Source organism: Thamnophis sirtalis, unplaced genomic scaffold (assembly GCF_051295495.1).
Source record: "Thamnophis sirtalis isolate CommonGarterSnake01/CBP01778 unplaced genomic scaffold, rThaSir2_p1.2 scaffold_1, whole genome shotgun sequence".
NCBI classification, from domain to species: domain Eukaryota; kingdom Metazoa; phylum Chordata; class Lepidosauria; order Squamata; family Natricidae; genus Thamnophis; species Thamnophis sirtalis.
Genome location: NW_028261381.1, coordinates 162,845,837 through 162,863,179, shown reverse-complemented (window position 1 = coordinate 162,863,179; position 17,343 = coordinate 162,845,837). Strand labels below are relative to the sequence as shown.

The following is a 17,343-nucleotide window of genomic DNA, read 5'->3' as shown; positions in this document are numbered from 1 at the left end:
TGTTTGCAGTCCTAATTCAGCAGTCCTACCTTAGGTATCAGAGATTTCTCAGATCTTGGGAGCCACAGAAAGAAATCCATTCACCATTTTGATTATATTCTTATCAAATTTGGCATTGACTTTTAGCAACGACAAATCTTCCAGAATAAAAGATAAGGGTAAAGGTTTCCCATAAACATATGCGCTAGTCGTTCCTGACTCTAGGGGGATGGTGCTCATCTCAGTTTCAAAGCAGAAGAGCCAGCGCTGTCCAAGGACATCTCCGTGGTCATGTGGCCGGCATGACTAAACGCTACGCTCTTACCTTCCTACTAAAGGTGGTTCCTATTTTTCTACTTGCATTTTACATGCTTTCAAACTGCTAGGTTGGCAAAAGCTGGGACAAGTAACAGGAGCTCACTCTCTTACGCGGCCCCAAGGATTCGAACTGCTGACCTTTCTGATAGGCAAGCTCAGTGTCTTAGCCACTGAGTCCCTTTGACTTTTAGCAATGACAGAGACAAATCTTCCAGAATGGTCTGCCCTAAAATTGACCTTTCATGCCTATTCATTCATTGGGGTTCACTTTACATAAAAAATCCATATTTAACAGACACCTGGGTTTACCCGACCCCTCTTTCCTTCCATTAATCTACAGCCTGGTTGGGGCATTTTGTTGAATCAAAACCAAACCACTCATATTCTGGTTTATAGATGGTCCTACCAAATGGAAGCTAAAAGAATTTCACAAGGTGAAATTGATGCACAACAACCAAACAAGAAAGCGAAGTCATGAGCTGCCTACCATCTCAATTCTGATGTTCTCACTCTGTAATTTGAAACTAGGATCTGGTTGGCTTTGCGTTATGTCATCATACAGCTATGAATTGGGCAGGTCACATTCCCTGTTCCACAGTCACATATTGCCATCGCTGACAGTTGAGTGTGTTGACGGTATACTACAAAGGCACCGTTTGAGTTTTCAGGCCACATAAAGTCCTTATACATATAAAATTCCAATCAAATTAAGTAAAAAGATTACTTTACTTCTACATTTAGAATTGAGAAATAAACAGAGTACATTCTCCAGTGGGGCAGAATCCACTTAAACCAAATTATATTTCCTAGATTACAAAGTATTGCACATGCATAATTTGAAAATGCATCAGTAGAGTTTGCAGAATTCATCAAAACGCACCAATCCGCTGACTTGGTGCATGGTGTGAACTAGGCCCATTAGGGATTTCCCCTCTCCCCCCCCAACCGCCAAAATCTGTATGAAAGATTATGCTAGTTTATTACTTGGCAATGAAAACAATTGGATACTGCTTTTCACTGTAAAAACCTAGCAGGGATTACAACAATCACACAAAAAAGTGAAAAACATCCATGAAAAGAATTAGGGAGTTTTAGCTGTTGAGAAAGGGCAACATAAAAAAGATGCATTTTTAAATCGAGCTAAAACATACTAGAGTTGGAGTCTCGAGTGCAATTTATTTGCTTTTTTTTTTAATCCCGCCTTTATTATTTTGTAAGGTGGCTAACATGCATAATCCTCCTTCCATTTTCCCACAACTCCTCTTTGAGGTGGGTTGATCTGGGAATGACTGGCCCAAATCCACCCAGCTCCATATCTAAGGTGGGACTAGAACTCACAGCTTCCCAACACCTTATCCACTACAGGAAGCTGCCTCAATAAAAGAAATTCCACAGGACTTGCACCAACTCAGAGACTAACCACATCCACATCATCCTGCGACAGCTTATATCAAGGGTGGGGGACTATGGCCCTTTTATGACGTATGGACTCCAATTCCCAGAATTCCTGAGCCAGCCCTGACTCAGGAATTCTGGGAGTTGAAATCCACAAGTCGTAAAAGGGCCATAGTTCCCCGCCTTTGGTTTATGTGGTTAAGCTGTTATGTCTAATTCACCTGATTCACACATTCTTCATACATACATACATTCCTTCACGCCTAATTGTCCCTAAACTAAGTCAATTTGCTTTGATGTCCTGGTATGACATTGATGCAAAAAGATCAAGGATATGGTCATACACACCTTGCTTACTGAAACAGCCAAAGGATATTGGCCGAGTATCACTTCTATATCCAGCATACCAGTTACCAAAACCACCAGTCACTATTTCATTTGCCTGAGAAATCAGACCTAGTTTTCTCCCATTTGTTAGGTTCTCAACTGACTTAAGGACAGGCAACCATAGTGAGAGGCTGCCAATCAGAAGAGAGGGCTGTAGCTCAACAGACAATTACTTCGAGTAAGGCAGTTCATGTCACCTTGGCTTAAAATGTTAAAGCGTCTCAGAATTCAGCACTTTATTGCACAAAAGTGGGTTAGGCAACTTTTCTGCTTTCAAATCTATATTCCCTCTGGATAAACTGTGGTGGGCCATGGAATAGGATGAATGGATGGGTCCAAAGCTTTTTTTTAAAAAAAACAGTAGGGACTAGAAGTGTGCAGAATTATTTTTAAGGTTAAAATGTTTTGGCCTCAAGATATTCCAACCTTAGAATGAGTATTCTGCACTGTACCAATCCTACCAAGAATGTTCCAACTTCAAATCAGATTTAGCATCAATTTCAAAACCAAAGCTCTGACCTTGAAAACACACACACACACACACACACCTCTTTCAAGCAGCAGGCTACAAGACAAGACGCTGACCCCTTACCAGGGATCCGATTTCTTGCAACTAATCTCAGAACTGCAGGCAGCTGTAGAGAGCGATGTTGCGGGCCCTTGCCCTAGAGTTTCGAACAAGAGGTGTTGTTTTTTTTAAACAAGAACTCGTCAAAAGTGGTGAGAAACATCCCGCTTTATTCTACTTGAAAAGTTGCACAGAACTGGTCCATCCAAAGAGTGGTGCCAAAGAGATTCCTGGGCAAGCCCAAGTGGGTTTTTTGCTTGCTATCTACGACCAACCGATGTGCTAATGAGTTTCCCAGGATGAGGGGGGGGGAGCCAGAGGGTCATGGGGGAGGAGACAGGCCAAAGGAGGTAACATGATAACACAACATTTGCCAGCAAAATGGGTACGATCTCAGCCAGAGATCGTCAGCTGAAGAGAGACCACCGCAAACAACCTGATCCCCCACCACCACCACCGTTGCTGGAAAACAGAACATGGTATGCAGGTAGCAACACGCCTGGAGGAGGATGGGTAAGAAATAAGCCTTCCGCCCAGCCCCCTCCCCTTACGAGTTCCTCCTGTTATCGAAACAATGCTAAGTCAGGACACACCAGTAGTTGTACAGTAATTGTGAGATGGAAATTCTCAATAATATGAACAGAGGACACAATGCGGAGGGGGTGCCATCAGCGTGAATGGAGCTCCCTCTTCAGAGAGCAGCTGATTCCTCAAAAAGAAGGGGTAGCCACAAAAGTGGAATTCTTTTCATTTTTTTTTTAAAAAAGCACTGATCACAGATTAAACATCATTACTTTCTGATTTGCTCTGAACATGAGAGAGAGAGAGAGCGCACGCATAAATAATAAAAAAAATGGAAAAAGAAACCTCTCCTTCCCCCGTCCCCAAAATAAATACGTTGGCTTCTACAAAGTCAGAAATGGTATAGGCTGCACGATGGAGGGCAGGAGGAAGAGATGGGGAAGGCAGAGGGCTGACGGAAGTGTGCGTGAGTGTGTATGTACATGTGCGTGCCTGTGTACACACTGAAAGACACACAGAAAAAAATAAAAATAAAAAAATAAAACCCACACAGGAAGCGCCTGTAAATTTTAACACAGAAGACTGGAGAGAATTTTTAAGTGTCCTCGTTCATATCTTGGCTGTCTGTCCGGGCAATTTTGCGAGGTGGGGCGGAGTTTTCACCTTCTATTTCCACTTGCTCAGGATCTCTTTTCTTTGCTGCATTCTAACAGGAGGAGGAAAAAAAAAGACAAGAAAAATTAGATTGGCTTGACTCCCTCTCCCTTCAAGCCCCCCAATTTTTTTCTCAAGGTTTTTGAAATTGGATTCTCTCCAGTGGTGGGATTCAAAAATTTTACTACCGGTTCTGTGGGTGTGGCTTGGTGGACGTGGCAGGGGAAGGATACTGCAAAATCCCCATTTCCTCCCTACTCCAGGGGAAGGTTACTGCAAAATCCCCATTCCCTCCCGATCAGCTGGGACTTGGGAGGCAGAGAATAGATGGGGACGGGGCAGTTGGAGGTGGAATTTACCGGTTCTCCAAACTATTCCAAATTTCTGCTGCTGGTTTTCCAGATCTGGTTAGAACCTGCCGAATGCCACTTCTGGTTCTTTCCCAAAGTAAACACCCGATATCAATTTTGCTTCAAGTAGACTTCTGGCAGTGCAAACAAGCACCGATAGGCTAGGAGCCGCTTATAGCAATAGCAATAGCAGTAGACTTATATACCGCTTCATAGGCCTTTCAGGTCTCTCTAAGCGGTTTACAGAGAGTCAGCATATTGCCCCCAACAATCTGGGTCCTCATTTTACCCACCTCGGAAGGATGGAAGGCTGAGTCAACCCTGAGCCGGTGAGATTTGAACCGCTGACCTGCTGATCTAGCAGTAGCCTGCAGTGCTGCACTTAACCACTGCGCCACCTTGGCTTATTATCTATCCCAAGTGAGATTCCACTACAGTTACGGATCTATCAGTTGTTTTTAATCTGCCGTCCTCCCTATACTATTTCTAACATGCACACACACACTAAGAATGGCACTTGACAACAATTTTTATAAAACCCCTACCTTTTTGTCCCACTGCTGATGTAGGTAACGCAAGAGTATATTTGTCTTTTCTGTGACAATTACTGTTGAAGGAAGACAAGAAAGAAATGATCAGTGCAGAATGAAACAAATCCACCCAAAAAAGCATCGCAGGGTTCTGGACTTCGCTGACTGCAGGATTATGGGAGACAGCCGCTTGCTTGGAGCTTCAACTAAGCGCAGAGAAGGGCTGTCGCTCAGCAGGAGAGCTCACATTTCACACGCGGAAAGTCACAGGTTCGATCTCTGGAGATCATCTCTCCAGCCAAAAGAAAGTAAGAAAAGGATTTCCACAAGATCTTATGGACTTGTATGAACCGGGGAAAGTGTAATTCTGAATACAGAACAACTGGTTCCATCAGGAGTAGGAAGCCTTTAGTCTTATTTAAGACCAAATAATGAAAATACAGTTGGTCCTCAATTTACAACCATCTGTTTAGTGACTGTTCGATATTACAATGGCAGTGAAAAAAGTCATTAATGGAAAAAGTGATTAATGATCAGTCCTTGCACCAAACCATCACTGCAGCGTCCCCACAGTCATGTGATCAAACTTCAGGCACCTCACAGCTGGCAATGCATTTATTATGGTTGCAGCATCCTATGGTTACGTGATCAGCATTTCCAATCTTCCCAGCTGGCTTTCGACCACCTATCAGGAAGAGTATCCCCCATCCACTAGAATCTCTTAGGATAAGGCATGGAAATTCTACTCTCATTCCAGAGGTGGGTTCCTACCAGTTCGCACCTATTCGGTAGAACCGGTTCGTCAAATCTACCGAACCGGTTAGAAGAGGTTCCACCAGTGGACCCGGAAAGCAGGCCACACCTACAGAAGAGGTTCCAAACTTTTTTGAAACCCACCACTGGTCCTTGGATATGATTATTCTACACTATCAAGCTCATATTTATGAAACTCAGTGCCTCTGTGAAAGGTAAGGATGACTGCAGCGTTTGTGGTGCAATCAGAACATTGCGTGTGTTGAAGTTGTTTTAACGCAAACCAAAGATGCCTTTTAAAAAACAAGTTTACATCATATTCTTATGCATGCCAGTGCTGTGTGCGAGGTAATTTAAGATGGTTCTGACAAGTGTCGTCGGCATCTTCATATCCGGTCACGTGGGCGGCAAACCACTCCCATCTGGTCACATGGGCAGCAAGCCACTCCCACAAAGGAGGCCACACCCACAGAGTAGGTTCGAACAATTTTTGAAACCCACCACTGTCTCATTCTCACATTTCTCTTCTCCTCTTTTGTATCATGTCTATTAAATATTGTAGACTTTTGTCTTTTCATAGGTCTACGGCAGTGATGGCTAAACTTTTTGTTGAGGTGTGCCAAAAGCACCGGAGGGTGAAAAACAGCCAAAAAATGAAGGCCGAAAATCAGCTTGCCAGCGTGCACACGCTTCCCAGCTAACAGGGCAATACCTTGCGTGCCCTCAGAAATGGTTCGCCATCACGGCTCTATGGCATGTAAAAAGTCAGCATTTCCCCCTCTACATAAATCATCATCGGCATATAATCCTTGTTATAGTGGTTAAGGGGTTGGCCTAGAAACTAGGAGTTTGGTCCTCCCCTAAGCATGGGGGATTTGGGCCAGGCATTCTCTTAGTGCAACCCACCTCGCAGGGTGGTTCTTGCGAGGAAAGGAAAGGAGAAAGGGGGGGAAGGAGAAGAGAAGAGAGGAAAGGAGAAAAAAGGAAAGGAGAGGACAGGAAACAGAAGGCAGCAGCATTACATACACTTCCTTGAGTTTTACAAAAAAAAAATAGCAATAGCACTTAAGACTTGTATGGATGGACTTATATATATGGACTTATGGATCCATACAGAGATAGTCTTGAAGAAAGTACATGGCAGCTATTAGAAAAATACATGCTTACTCGAAAAGGCAGGGGAGGCAAGAAGGAAATTCAACACTGTCTCACACCTGGGTACTTGAGAGACCGCCTGCTGCCAATTACCTCCAATAGACCGATTAGATCCCACAGATTAGGCCTCCTCCGAATTCCATCCGCCGGCCAATGCCAACTGGCGACTACCCGGAGGAGAGCCTTCTCTGTGGCTGCTCCGACCCTCTGGAACGAGCTCCCCGTGGAGATTCGAACCCTCACCACCCTCCAGGCCTTCCGCATAGCTCTTAAAACCTGGCTGTTCCGACAGGCCTGGGGCTAAAGAGCTTTTGCCAACCCCCCCTCGAATGGTATGGTTCTTGTGTGCTTTTAAATTGTGTATTGTTTTGTTCGTCTTTTTTATCCCTTATCTGTACCCCCTTCCCTGACTTGGATTGTGAGCCGCCCTGAGTCCCCTTCGGGGAAAAGGGTGGCATATAAATGCAATAAATTCAATTCAATACACTCTCTCTTGGGCATAAGAGGGAGGGAAGGAGAAACACCGGCAAGCTTTTGTGTCTGTATATGCCAATCAGTCTTGACTCCAGATGACTGCCTAGAGAAGTCCCTGGCATGCTTGATGGGGAGTCCCTTGATGGGACTTAAAGTTCCCAAGTTTGGACACCCCTGTCTTATAGCAATAGCACTTAAGACTTATATAGTGCTTTTTACAGCCCCCTCCAAGAGGTTTACAAAGTCAGCCTATTGCCCCCCAAATTTGGGTCCTCATTTTACCCAACTCGGAAGGATGGAAGGCTGAGTCAACCTTGAGCCACTCAGAATTGGAGTGAGTAGTGAGTTTTCTTGGCAAGATTTCAGAAAAGGTTTGTCACTGTTTGCTTCTTTGGGCTGAGAGAGGTGACTGGCCCAAGGTCACCCAGCTGGTTTGTGCCTAAGGCGAGACTAGAATTCGGAATCTCTTTGTTTCTATCTTGGTGCATTAACTACTAGACCAGGGGTCTCCAAGCTTGGTAACTTTAAGGCTTGTGGACGTCAACTCCCATAATTCCTCAGCCAGAACTCTGGGAGTTGAAGTCCATAAGTCTTAAAGTTGCCAAGGTTGGAGATCCCTGCACTAGACCAAACTAGCTCTTTTGTTATTCAATCGGTAATTGATAGTGAACAATCAATTGAAATTGAAATTATCCACTACTCTCAGTCCACCTGCTTTTCTATTATTATAGCCTATATATTGACCCATATACAGTACACATATACACATACAAACTAGTATTTCTCGTGGTGTCTTATTTCCTGACCTAGTCTACTTTGAAGGGCTGACAGATGTTTTCAGACGATGTCTCCCCTTGTGGACAAAAGCCTTAAAGAATATAATCTGTGCCTGTGAGTTTCACGATGCAGAAGGTACCTTTTGCATTAGAGCAGGGATCCCCAACCCCCAGTCTATGGCCCGCCATTGGGTTGTGATATGCCAGAAACCAGGCAGTGAAAACAAACCACGACCTATCCACAGGATATAGGGAGCATGCAAAATCATGCCCTTTCCGGTCTGGAGAAAATACTTTCTCTCCAGAACCGGCCCCTGGAGTGTAAAACATTGGGGGTCGCTGCACTGGAGCCCTGCCTCAACTCATTCGACAACCACGACTTGCTACTTTTTGGATCAGGGCTTGGAGAAGATGGTGGCCACTTAATCCCAGGCACGTTTGGAGATGTGATTTGTGGCAGCGGAAACGGCACCAGGTGCCTTACAGCAGGGGTCTCTAACCTTGGCAGCTTTAAAACTTGTGGACTTCAACTCTCAGAATTCCTCAGACGGGGGAAAGGGGAATCCTGGGAGTTCAAATCCACAAGTCTTAAACTTGCCAAGGTTGGAGACTCCAGCAGCCTTACGGACAACATGTACAGCTTCTAAAAAATGAATGGTAAGGATCATCAAAGTGCTTTGCGCATGGAGCAGCTAGTCACGGATGGCCCATGCCTGAACCAAATCACCAGGGTTTTAGACATTTCAATCTTTACATCTTGCAAATGCAGGCTAAAAACGCACTTGTGCTGGGCAGAAATGCTGCAGAGAATGGGGAAGCAAGAGGTATGCAGTGGGCCCCATCAGCCTAATTATTCCAGCTTGCGGGGTCCAGAAGAGCCTTCTCTGCTGTCGCACCTGCCCTGTGGAACATCTTGCCCCAAGGAGTGAGGTCAGCTCCAACCGTCCTGACCTTCCATAAAAGCCTAACACTTGGGGGGGGGGCAGCTGGCTTGGGGCTCCAACGGGAGAGCATGAGAGTTAGAGGTGGTTGATTGATTAGCAACAGATTCCATCTTCCTCGCCATCCTGCTCTGCCCTCCCCATCTTTTAACTGGACCACAGTATTTGGCTTTTCTAACAACTCATCTATGTTTTATATAGTTTTTACCTTTTATGATTGTAAGCCACCCTTAAGGTAAAATGGGTGGCCTATACATTTTACAGATAAATAAATAAGAGGAAAGCCATGCTTCAGAGATTTCCTTGGTAACAGTATTAATGCAGATATAGATGGCAGATAAGAGGAGGAAAGGGGTGGAAAAGACTGGGGGCAAAATGATGAGCGATCTACTGTATTGTCACTGTTGCTTCTTATTTAAATTTAACTTGTTGCAACTTGTCCAAAATCTTTTCAATTGGGCAACCTATAAAAACTGCTATAATTAGTAAAGAAATAGGTTCCCTTCGCACATATGTTCTAGTTGTTCCGGACTCTAGGGGGCGGTGCTCATCTCCGTTTCAAAGCCGAAGAGCCAGCACTGGCTGAAGACGTCCCGTGGTCATGTGGCCGACATGTTTAAATGCCAAAGGTGCACGGAACGCTGTTACCTTCCCACCAAGGTGGTTCCTATTTTTCTACCTGCAGGTTTTATTTTGGATCATTGAAGTTGTTCCTAAATGCTTTGGCAGAACTTCTGTAGTGGGATAGAATGTGCATATTTGAAGCAAAATATTTTTTTTTTCCATTTCGGTTCCTGACCATTCCTAATCCAAACGAACTGTATCAAAAAAGGGTTACAAGGATGATCAGAGGATTGGAAATTAGGTTTCACGAAAAGAGATTGAAGGAAATTGTTATGTTTCACCTTCAGAAAGGAAGGCAAGAGGTAAATGATAAGGTGTCACACAAAACAGATTTGTTTTCTATCACCCCAAAGGGAAAAACAAGGAAGTCAAGGAATAATGGCTGTAAATCACCAAAACATTTTTAGGAAATATTTTCTACAAATAAGTGTTTACTTTCTAAACCAATTATTAACAGAACTGCTGAGTTTTTGTTTTGCTTTAATTTGAATTAGAGTACTGGATTTGATGAGGATGGCTAAAATGGCCATGCCCAATCTGGCAATTTTTTTTGCTGTGAGAAAGTTGGGTCATGTTGGACATCCAGCTTGATATTTTGGCAACTTTCAATACCATCAATGAAAGAATATTTTGCTGGAGCAGCTCGGGGAAGGCGGGTTGAGTAGGATTAGAAAACTGAGTAAGAGGATGTTAGTGTTTTAAAAAATAATTTATGATCAATAAAACATAATCATGCAAGCCTTAATTTCATGACAAATAGGCTGCAGGACCACTAAGGTCCATCTTACTCATCATGTTATTTAACATCTATACTAGCCCATGAGCTGCATCCAGCCCCCATGTTGAGTCACACTGTTAAATAAAAATCAACTGATTTCTGCATTCTAAAATACAATGTAATATATTAAAACCAATAGTGCACCCATTTTTTGATAGGGTCCTGTAGTTCTTTGACATACCCTAGCCTAAGCGATGTAGCCAGAAAACCCTGGATTAATTTATATGAAGACTAAACAACCCGTGACCAGTTGGGTCATCATTTCAGAGATATTTCTTTACTTAAACAGAAAAACAGAATGATCAAAGACAAAAAAAGCCGTGGGAGCAGGAATGATTAACATCCAGGAGGCTTAACATAGCTGACCAACTTCAGGCAATCAATGGTGAACTGATCTATCCAGCCTCCAGAGGGCCTGGGGGGACTGGTGATGCAGCGATTATAATCCTGTATTGCAGGCTGATTTTGCCCACAGTCTGGAGTTCTATCTTGGTGTCAACTCTCTATTTTATGCATTTTCGGTCTTTTGCAGCCATGACTGAAAGTTTTTCCATTGCACATATTTAGCCTTATAATATCCAAATTCATTTAAAAAATCATAATAGTATTTCTAGCAAAGGAATAGTGAAAATAAGGCTTCCAAATGCAATCCAAATCTATCATAGTGCTAAATAATAGACTAATGAACTATCTCTGTTTCACCTTAACTATGAACTTGAAGGAAAAATCTACACTTTCAGTAGAGTTCTACATTAAAAACTGAAGTTTTGGTCTGACTCCATGTAAAAAGGTACACCACAAGTCACTTACATTTTTAACGGCTGAGAAATATAAAATACAGAAATTGCCTTTATACATATAAAGTAACAACCTTCCACAGACGGTGGGGCAGGAATAACAAAAGCAGGCAGGGACTTACTCTGTTCTGATGGATATTCCCGTGTCGGAAGATAAACTGAAGGTCTTCTGTTCTGTAAATAATTTTTGTTTTCAAAAACAAAGAGTTATGCTGTGTGTAAGAGGCAGTTCAGTCCACCATATTGTTAAGCATTCAAACTGCAATGGTAATAGAATATCTCTTACAAAATAAGAAAAAGGTAACTTTCTAAACAGATCAATAGATCATCATGTCCTAATGGAAGCTGATTTAATCATTATTTGCTGGAATTCTCCAAAGGATGCAGAATCTGTCAGATCCAAGAATGGGATCCTACCGGTACCTTCGACGAACAGCTGGGAGTGAACCGGTTCGCTCTGACGATTAGCTGGGCCCGCTCACCTGCCCTTGCATTACTGACCTATATTCTCTCAGCTGAGTTACACAGTGGAGCAGATTGGCGCACCTCGGCTGTTTTCCTCCCCAGCAGAAATGCAGAAATTAAGCTTTCTCAAAACTGTGCACACACGTGCAGTGCACGCGAAGCACACGATCATCAAACAGGTTGTTAAACCGGTTCCACCACAAAACTGCGGACGACAAAATCACGCTCGACAAAAGCGCGTACGTGACGTCATCACAGCGCGACGAAAACCGTGCTGTGAACGATAAATGTAAAAATAAAGCGAAAACCTTACCCTAACCCCCCCAAACCTAACCCTAAACCTAACCCTTAACCTAACCCTAAATCTAACCCTAAACCTAACCCTTAACCTAACGCTAAACCTAACGCTAACCCTTAACCTAACGCTAAACGTAACCCTAACGCTCTAAACCTAACCCTAACCCTTATCTTTATGTGAATCGGCTTGCTTTAATTTTATTTTTATTTCAATTTTTAATTTTTTTCGTCGCGCTGTGATGACGTCAAATGCGCGCTTTCGTCGAGCGCGCTTTTGTGGACCGCGGTTTTGACGGGTCATGGTTAAACCAGTAAGATCCCACTACTGGTCAGGTCCCTGCTAGATTCAGAAAGGTATGCCTTCACTCCCAAATAAGCATAGGCTGACCACTTAATGCATTTATAAGATGTATATCCCACTTCTCATACAAGAGAGCAAAGACAAAATATATACACCAGTCTCTTCCGCCGTCCCTGCAATAACTCTGTATAGCACACTTAGGTTAAGAAAATGACTGGCTCAGTTACTTAGTGGGCTTCCATTACTAAGAATGAACAAAAATTTGGCTTATCTGTGTTTCTAATCCAATACCTTCATCACCATCACAGTCTCTCAACAGCATTGGACAACTATGGAAGTTAAACAGATTCTGCTTCTAGATCGCTGATGGCAAATCTATAACGTAAATATCATTGCCACTATGTTTTGGGAGACAGGTCAAAATGCACTAAACATCCGACAACTGTTCTCAAAAGCAGGCCCCATTCTCAAGCGATTTTCGAAGGCTGCACCAGAAGAGGTTGTGCTCTTTCTTGTGGCTTTCAAAGCCTCCAAAAGTCATCTAAGAGTTCTGGTTCACTTAATCACCGTGTAACTAACTTAACGACTGCAATGTTCCACTTAACAACTGGGTCAAGAAAAGTGGTCACACGGGGCAAAACTCACTTAACCAATGCCTTGCTTAGCAGCAGAAATTTGGGGCTTACTTGTAGTCATACAATAGGGACTACCTTATTTTCTTTCTTTTCTTTCTCACATTTTTTTTCCTTCTTTTTAACGTCTAAAGAAGATTGTTTGACAGCGACAAATCACTTAAAATAGTTAACAGTATCTTTCCACTGGAAAACGTTCTGACCCATTGCACCTGGATGGAAAATTCCAGAAAATTAAGATTTCAGTCTGTGTCAACTACAGTTTTCTTCTGCTATTCCCGATTCTACCTTTGATCAACTCCATCAAAAGTTCTACTTCCATTCACCTATTTCCTAGCGGTACGAAACACTCTTTAGCTAAAGGTTTCCTCTTTTCAGTCATTTCTGACTCTAGGGGGCGGTGTTCATCTCTCTTTCTTAGCCAGAGAGCCAATGCTGACTGAAGACATTTCCGTGGTCTTGTGACCAGTGTGACTATAGGTCCCACACAGAAAGCTGTTACCTTCCCACCAAAGTGGAACATACTTATATATTCACATTTGCATGCTTTCAAACTGCTAGGTGGGCAGGAGCTGGGGCAAGTAACGGGTGTTCACTCTGTCCCCACGGCTTTTGGGTCTCACCCCAGGCTGTAAAGCTTTCCATGTTTAACCTCTGAGCCATCGCATTCCCTGTGAAACACCCTTTACCCAGTTCTATTACAAGTACTCTCCATTTAGCGACCACAATTGGGACCGGCAACTTAGTCATCATTAAGCAAAGTGGTCGCTAAATAACAACTTTGCAACTAAATAACAACATGCAACTTTTCTCAGCTTCCCTCTGCTGCTTTATAAACCTGCAATGGCTAAAAATGCAAGGATTGGTCAAGTTTTTTTTTCCATCTCCACTGTAACTGTGAACAACTGCTAAACAAGGACTAACTGTAAGTAATTACTTATATTTTGTTTTGTGAGGCCCCCCTCCCTTTTTAATGTATTAAAATATGAGACTGATATAGATTAAGAATTTACAGATGTATATAATTTATGTAGAGATGGGAAAAAAGACTATATATAAAAAAGGCTACAGCTGGGACAGTTTAAAAATAAGTTAATTTTTTAAAAACGCACATAATTTTCTCTTATTGAAACAGCCTATCGCAGTTCCTCCTCGGAAAATGTGGGCTTTAAAAAAAAAAATTACAAAATGGAACAAAAGATAACTAACTTTCTGGTACACCTTTCTTCACTTCCTATAACACGTATAGAATTTGATCTGCGGAATTAAATCTTTCAGAGATTTTTCTGCTATTAGCATCCACTAGTAACTCTACTCAAGAAGAGCATTAGCCAGCATACATTAAGAAACATAATGCAGGGTTTTAACATGAGCATGGATAATTAAGCCTCTGAGACTGATACACATTTATTGACCATTTATGTTGTCCTCAATTTCCATTATCTGTTTTTCATTATCTTTATTTGTATTGAGGGTTTTTTTACCCAATGTTGGCCACTCAGAGTCACTATTGCAAGATAGCCATATTAATCAATTAAATATATAAATAATCCTTGATCTGCAGGAAACCTTCAGCCCCCTGAGAATCAAGAAAATAACCAAATTTTGGAATTAATTTTTGTTTTTTGCAGGAAATAAAGGGGAAAGGGGGGAATTAAGCTAGGGACTCTTAACTTTTGGCCAACTATGAACGCCATTCTCATGCATTTACAACCAAAAGGACAAAGATACTTACCGATGCTTTGCATACAGAATCTGCATGGAATCGGCTGAAGTTGCTTTTGTTATAAACTGGCAATCCTTTCAGAAAGTCAGCCTAGAAAAAAGAAATTCCAATCACAGGCAAGTAGACTAGATCTCAGATCTAAAGTAATGCCCCTCTGATCCCAGATTGGCCACACCAGGAGTCGGCAACCTTATAAACACTCAAAGAGTCATTTGGACCTGTTTCCCACAGAAAAGAAAACACCGGGAGCTACAAAACCCTTCCCGGGCCTGAATATTTCCCGAGAGGCCACAAAACTAACGTAGTTGAATTGAACGTTCTGTTTTCTTCTGAAACTTTTCTTTTCTTGGATTTATCCGTGGTTGGCCTACTAGGAGTTGAAAAGCTCAATAAATTGCATGCCAGTGACAAATGTTTTGAAGGAGCCGCAGCAGAGGGATGTAAGAGCCACATGCGGATGGGTTGCTGACCCCTGGGCCAAATCATACTTTTTTAGCAGCCAGCTGTGGGTATTTCCCTTTGAAAAAAGGAAGTTCATCCTTTAGCAGTTACCCATCACCATCTGATTTTTTTTTAATCATTATAACATTCCCTAAATAAACCTGACTACATAGGACAAACAAGCCACCTGTTTCATAGCCTTTAACTTGCATGAACAGTTTCTTCATGGTGTCCTAACCTCTTTCCACCTGTAATTTTGTCTAAGAATGGACAAAGGGAAAGGGACACAAATGGAACAGTATTCAAAGCCAGGACCATCAACCTGAGTCTTATTCTTAAAATCTGAGGCTCAAAAGGAGCTGCTCTTCCTAACTGAATAATGTACCCTACATTGTTTGAATAGAGTCTAGACAGCCAATAGTCTCAGATGCTCCTGAACTGAGCAAGATTGGATGCCATAGCCTAAATGCCCCTCCCAGTTTGGGGGCTGAATTATGTACAGATAGTCCTCAACATACAACAATTCATTTACTGACCATTCAAAGTTGCAACGGCACTGGAAAAAAAGCGACTTATGACCGTTTTTCAAACTTACAACTGTTCCCGCCTCCCCTGATCAAAATTCAGACACTTGGCCACTGACTCGTCTTTATGACAGTTTGCAGTGTCCCCGGGGGTCATTTTGTGCCCTTCTGACAATGGAAAAAACCAGATTCACTTAGCACATGCATTAGGAACTGAACAACTGCAGCGATTCGCTTAACTAGCGGGACACAAAAGGGGGGGAAATGGAGCGAAACTCACTGAGTAAATCTTTCGCTTCACAACAGAAATTTGGGGCTCAATTGAGGTCGTTAAGCCAAGGACTCCTTGTACTGCACCCTGGCAGACCTCCAGCCCAGAAACAAACTCCCCCTCCCCATAGACACCCCCAAAAGGCTTATACTGGCAATGCCTTATCAAGCCAACCAAGATGTCTAGATTTTCCTGATCCAAGGCTGAAATCCAACCTCCCCATCCACCCCCCCCACCCCATCTCCCCATTTTTTGTCCCCCCGACCCTCCTGGCAACCCCCCCAGCTCCCCCCTTCAGAAACGTCCCATGCCCGCCTGCCTGCCTCCAAATCCACACCCGCAGGACCTTCTTAGTCCAGCCCCTCCAACGTCCATTCTCGGATGGAGGGTCACCAAGGCAGATGATCCTCTGAGGCCTCCTCCCCACGGGGGGGGGAGGGATGTCCTGGCCAAGCCCCCAGCCGCGCACCCCAAATCCCGCCCCCCCATAAAGGCCCTCATCCTCCCTGGAAAACCTTCTTAGCGCAGGCCGGGCGTCTCGCTGCCCTCCCTCCCCGCCCGAGAGCCCCGGGCCGGCCCAGCCCCGGCATCACCCGGCTTCTGTCCAGCTCCTGGCACTCATTGCGCCCGGTCGAAGCCCACCACCCGGCACGCCCCCTCCCTTAGGGAGCCCTGCCCCCTCCCCCCCGAAGGGGAGGGGACACGAAGCCGGTGAAGGGGGGGCGCTTCCATATCAAGGGGCTGGGAGTGCCCACCTACCATTTTCCCCCACCAGGCACCTCCTCACCAACTTCTCATCGTCCTCCTCCTCCTCCTCCTCCTTCTGGGTTCCCTGCTCGGCGACGCCCATCGGAAAGGCCATTGGGCCACCCATGGCGGAAACGGAGTCCCCATTGGTTCCTATAGACGTCGTTCCGGATGGAATGCCCGCCCTCCCTCTCTCGCCTCCCTCTCCCTCCCGTGAGCTACGGAAGGGGAAAAGGGAGAAAAGGCGGAAGGAAAACCCCGGATGAAACGAGGATTTCCTCCCGTGGCTTCATGGGAAATGTAGTGCGTCCGGGAAAGGGGAATTGTCACTCTCTCTCTCTCTCTCTCTCTCTCTCTCTCTCTCTCTCTCTCTCTCTCTCTCTTTTTCATAAACCTAACCTTCCCCCCAAGTTTGAATAGAATAGAATAGAATAGAACAGGAGAGGAGAGGAGAGGAGAGGAGAGGAGAGGAGAGAATTCTTTATTGGCCAAGCGTGATTGGACATACAGGGAATTTGTCTTTGGTGCATATGCTCTCAGTGTACATTATTATTATTATTATTATTATTATTATTATTATTATTATTATTATTATATTTATTTGTTTGTTTGTTTGTTTGTTTGTTTGTCTTGTATGCCGCCCACTCCCGGAGGACTCCTGGCGGCTTACAAAAGACAAGGGAAAGGGGGGAACAAGACAACATATTAAAAACAAAACCAACATTCACAATTTCTATGGAGGTAGATGCTTCTCAGCTCCCCCCAGCCTGCTGGAACAGCCAGGACTTGGTGGTTTTGCGGAAGGCCGGGAGGGTAGTAAGGATCCGGATCTCAACAGGGAGCTCGTTCCAGAGGGCCGGAGCTGCAACAGAGAAGGCTCTCCCCCGGGGAGTCACCAGCCGACATTGGCTGGCAGATGGAATCCGGAGGAGACCCAA

At 43.9% G+C, this 17,343-nt stretch overlaps 1 protein-coding gene across 2 annotated transcripts; it reads right to left on the bottom strand.

The window, feature by feature from the left end:
* Positions 1-1,004: 1,004 nt before the first annotated feature.
* DDA1 (DET1 and DDB1 associated 1) lies at positions 1,005-16,517 on the bottom strand. 2 transcript variants are annotated; one of them, XM_014069225.2, is made up of 5 exons: positions 16,418-16,517; positions 14,432-14,512; positions 11,124-11,175; positions 4,719-4,780; positions 1,005-3,875 (listed from the first exon to the last, which is right to left on the bottom strand). In XM_014069225.2, the coding sequence occupies exons 1-5, from the start codon at positions 16,418-16,420 to the stop codon at positions 3,765-3,767; spliced, it is 309 nt and encodes a 102-aa protein (XP_013924700.1). In that variant the 5' UTR covers positions 16,421-16,517; the 3' UTR covers positions 1,005-3,764. The 2 variants fall into 2 exon arrangements, with proteins under 2 accessions (XP_013924700.1, XP_087558378.1); XM_087702252.1 differs by lacking the exon at positions 16,418-16,517 and adding an exon at positions 16,174-16,263.
* Between the last annotated feature and the right edge of the window lie 826 nt (positions 16,518-17,343).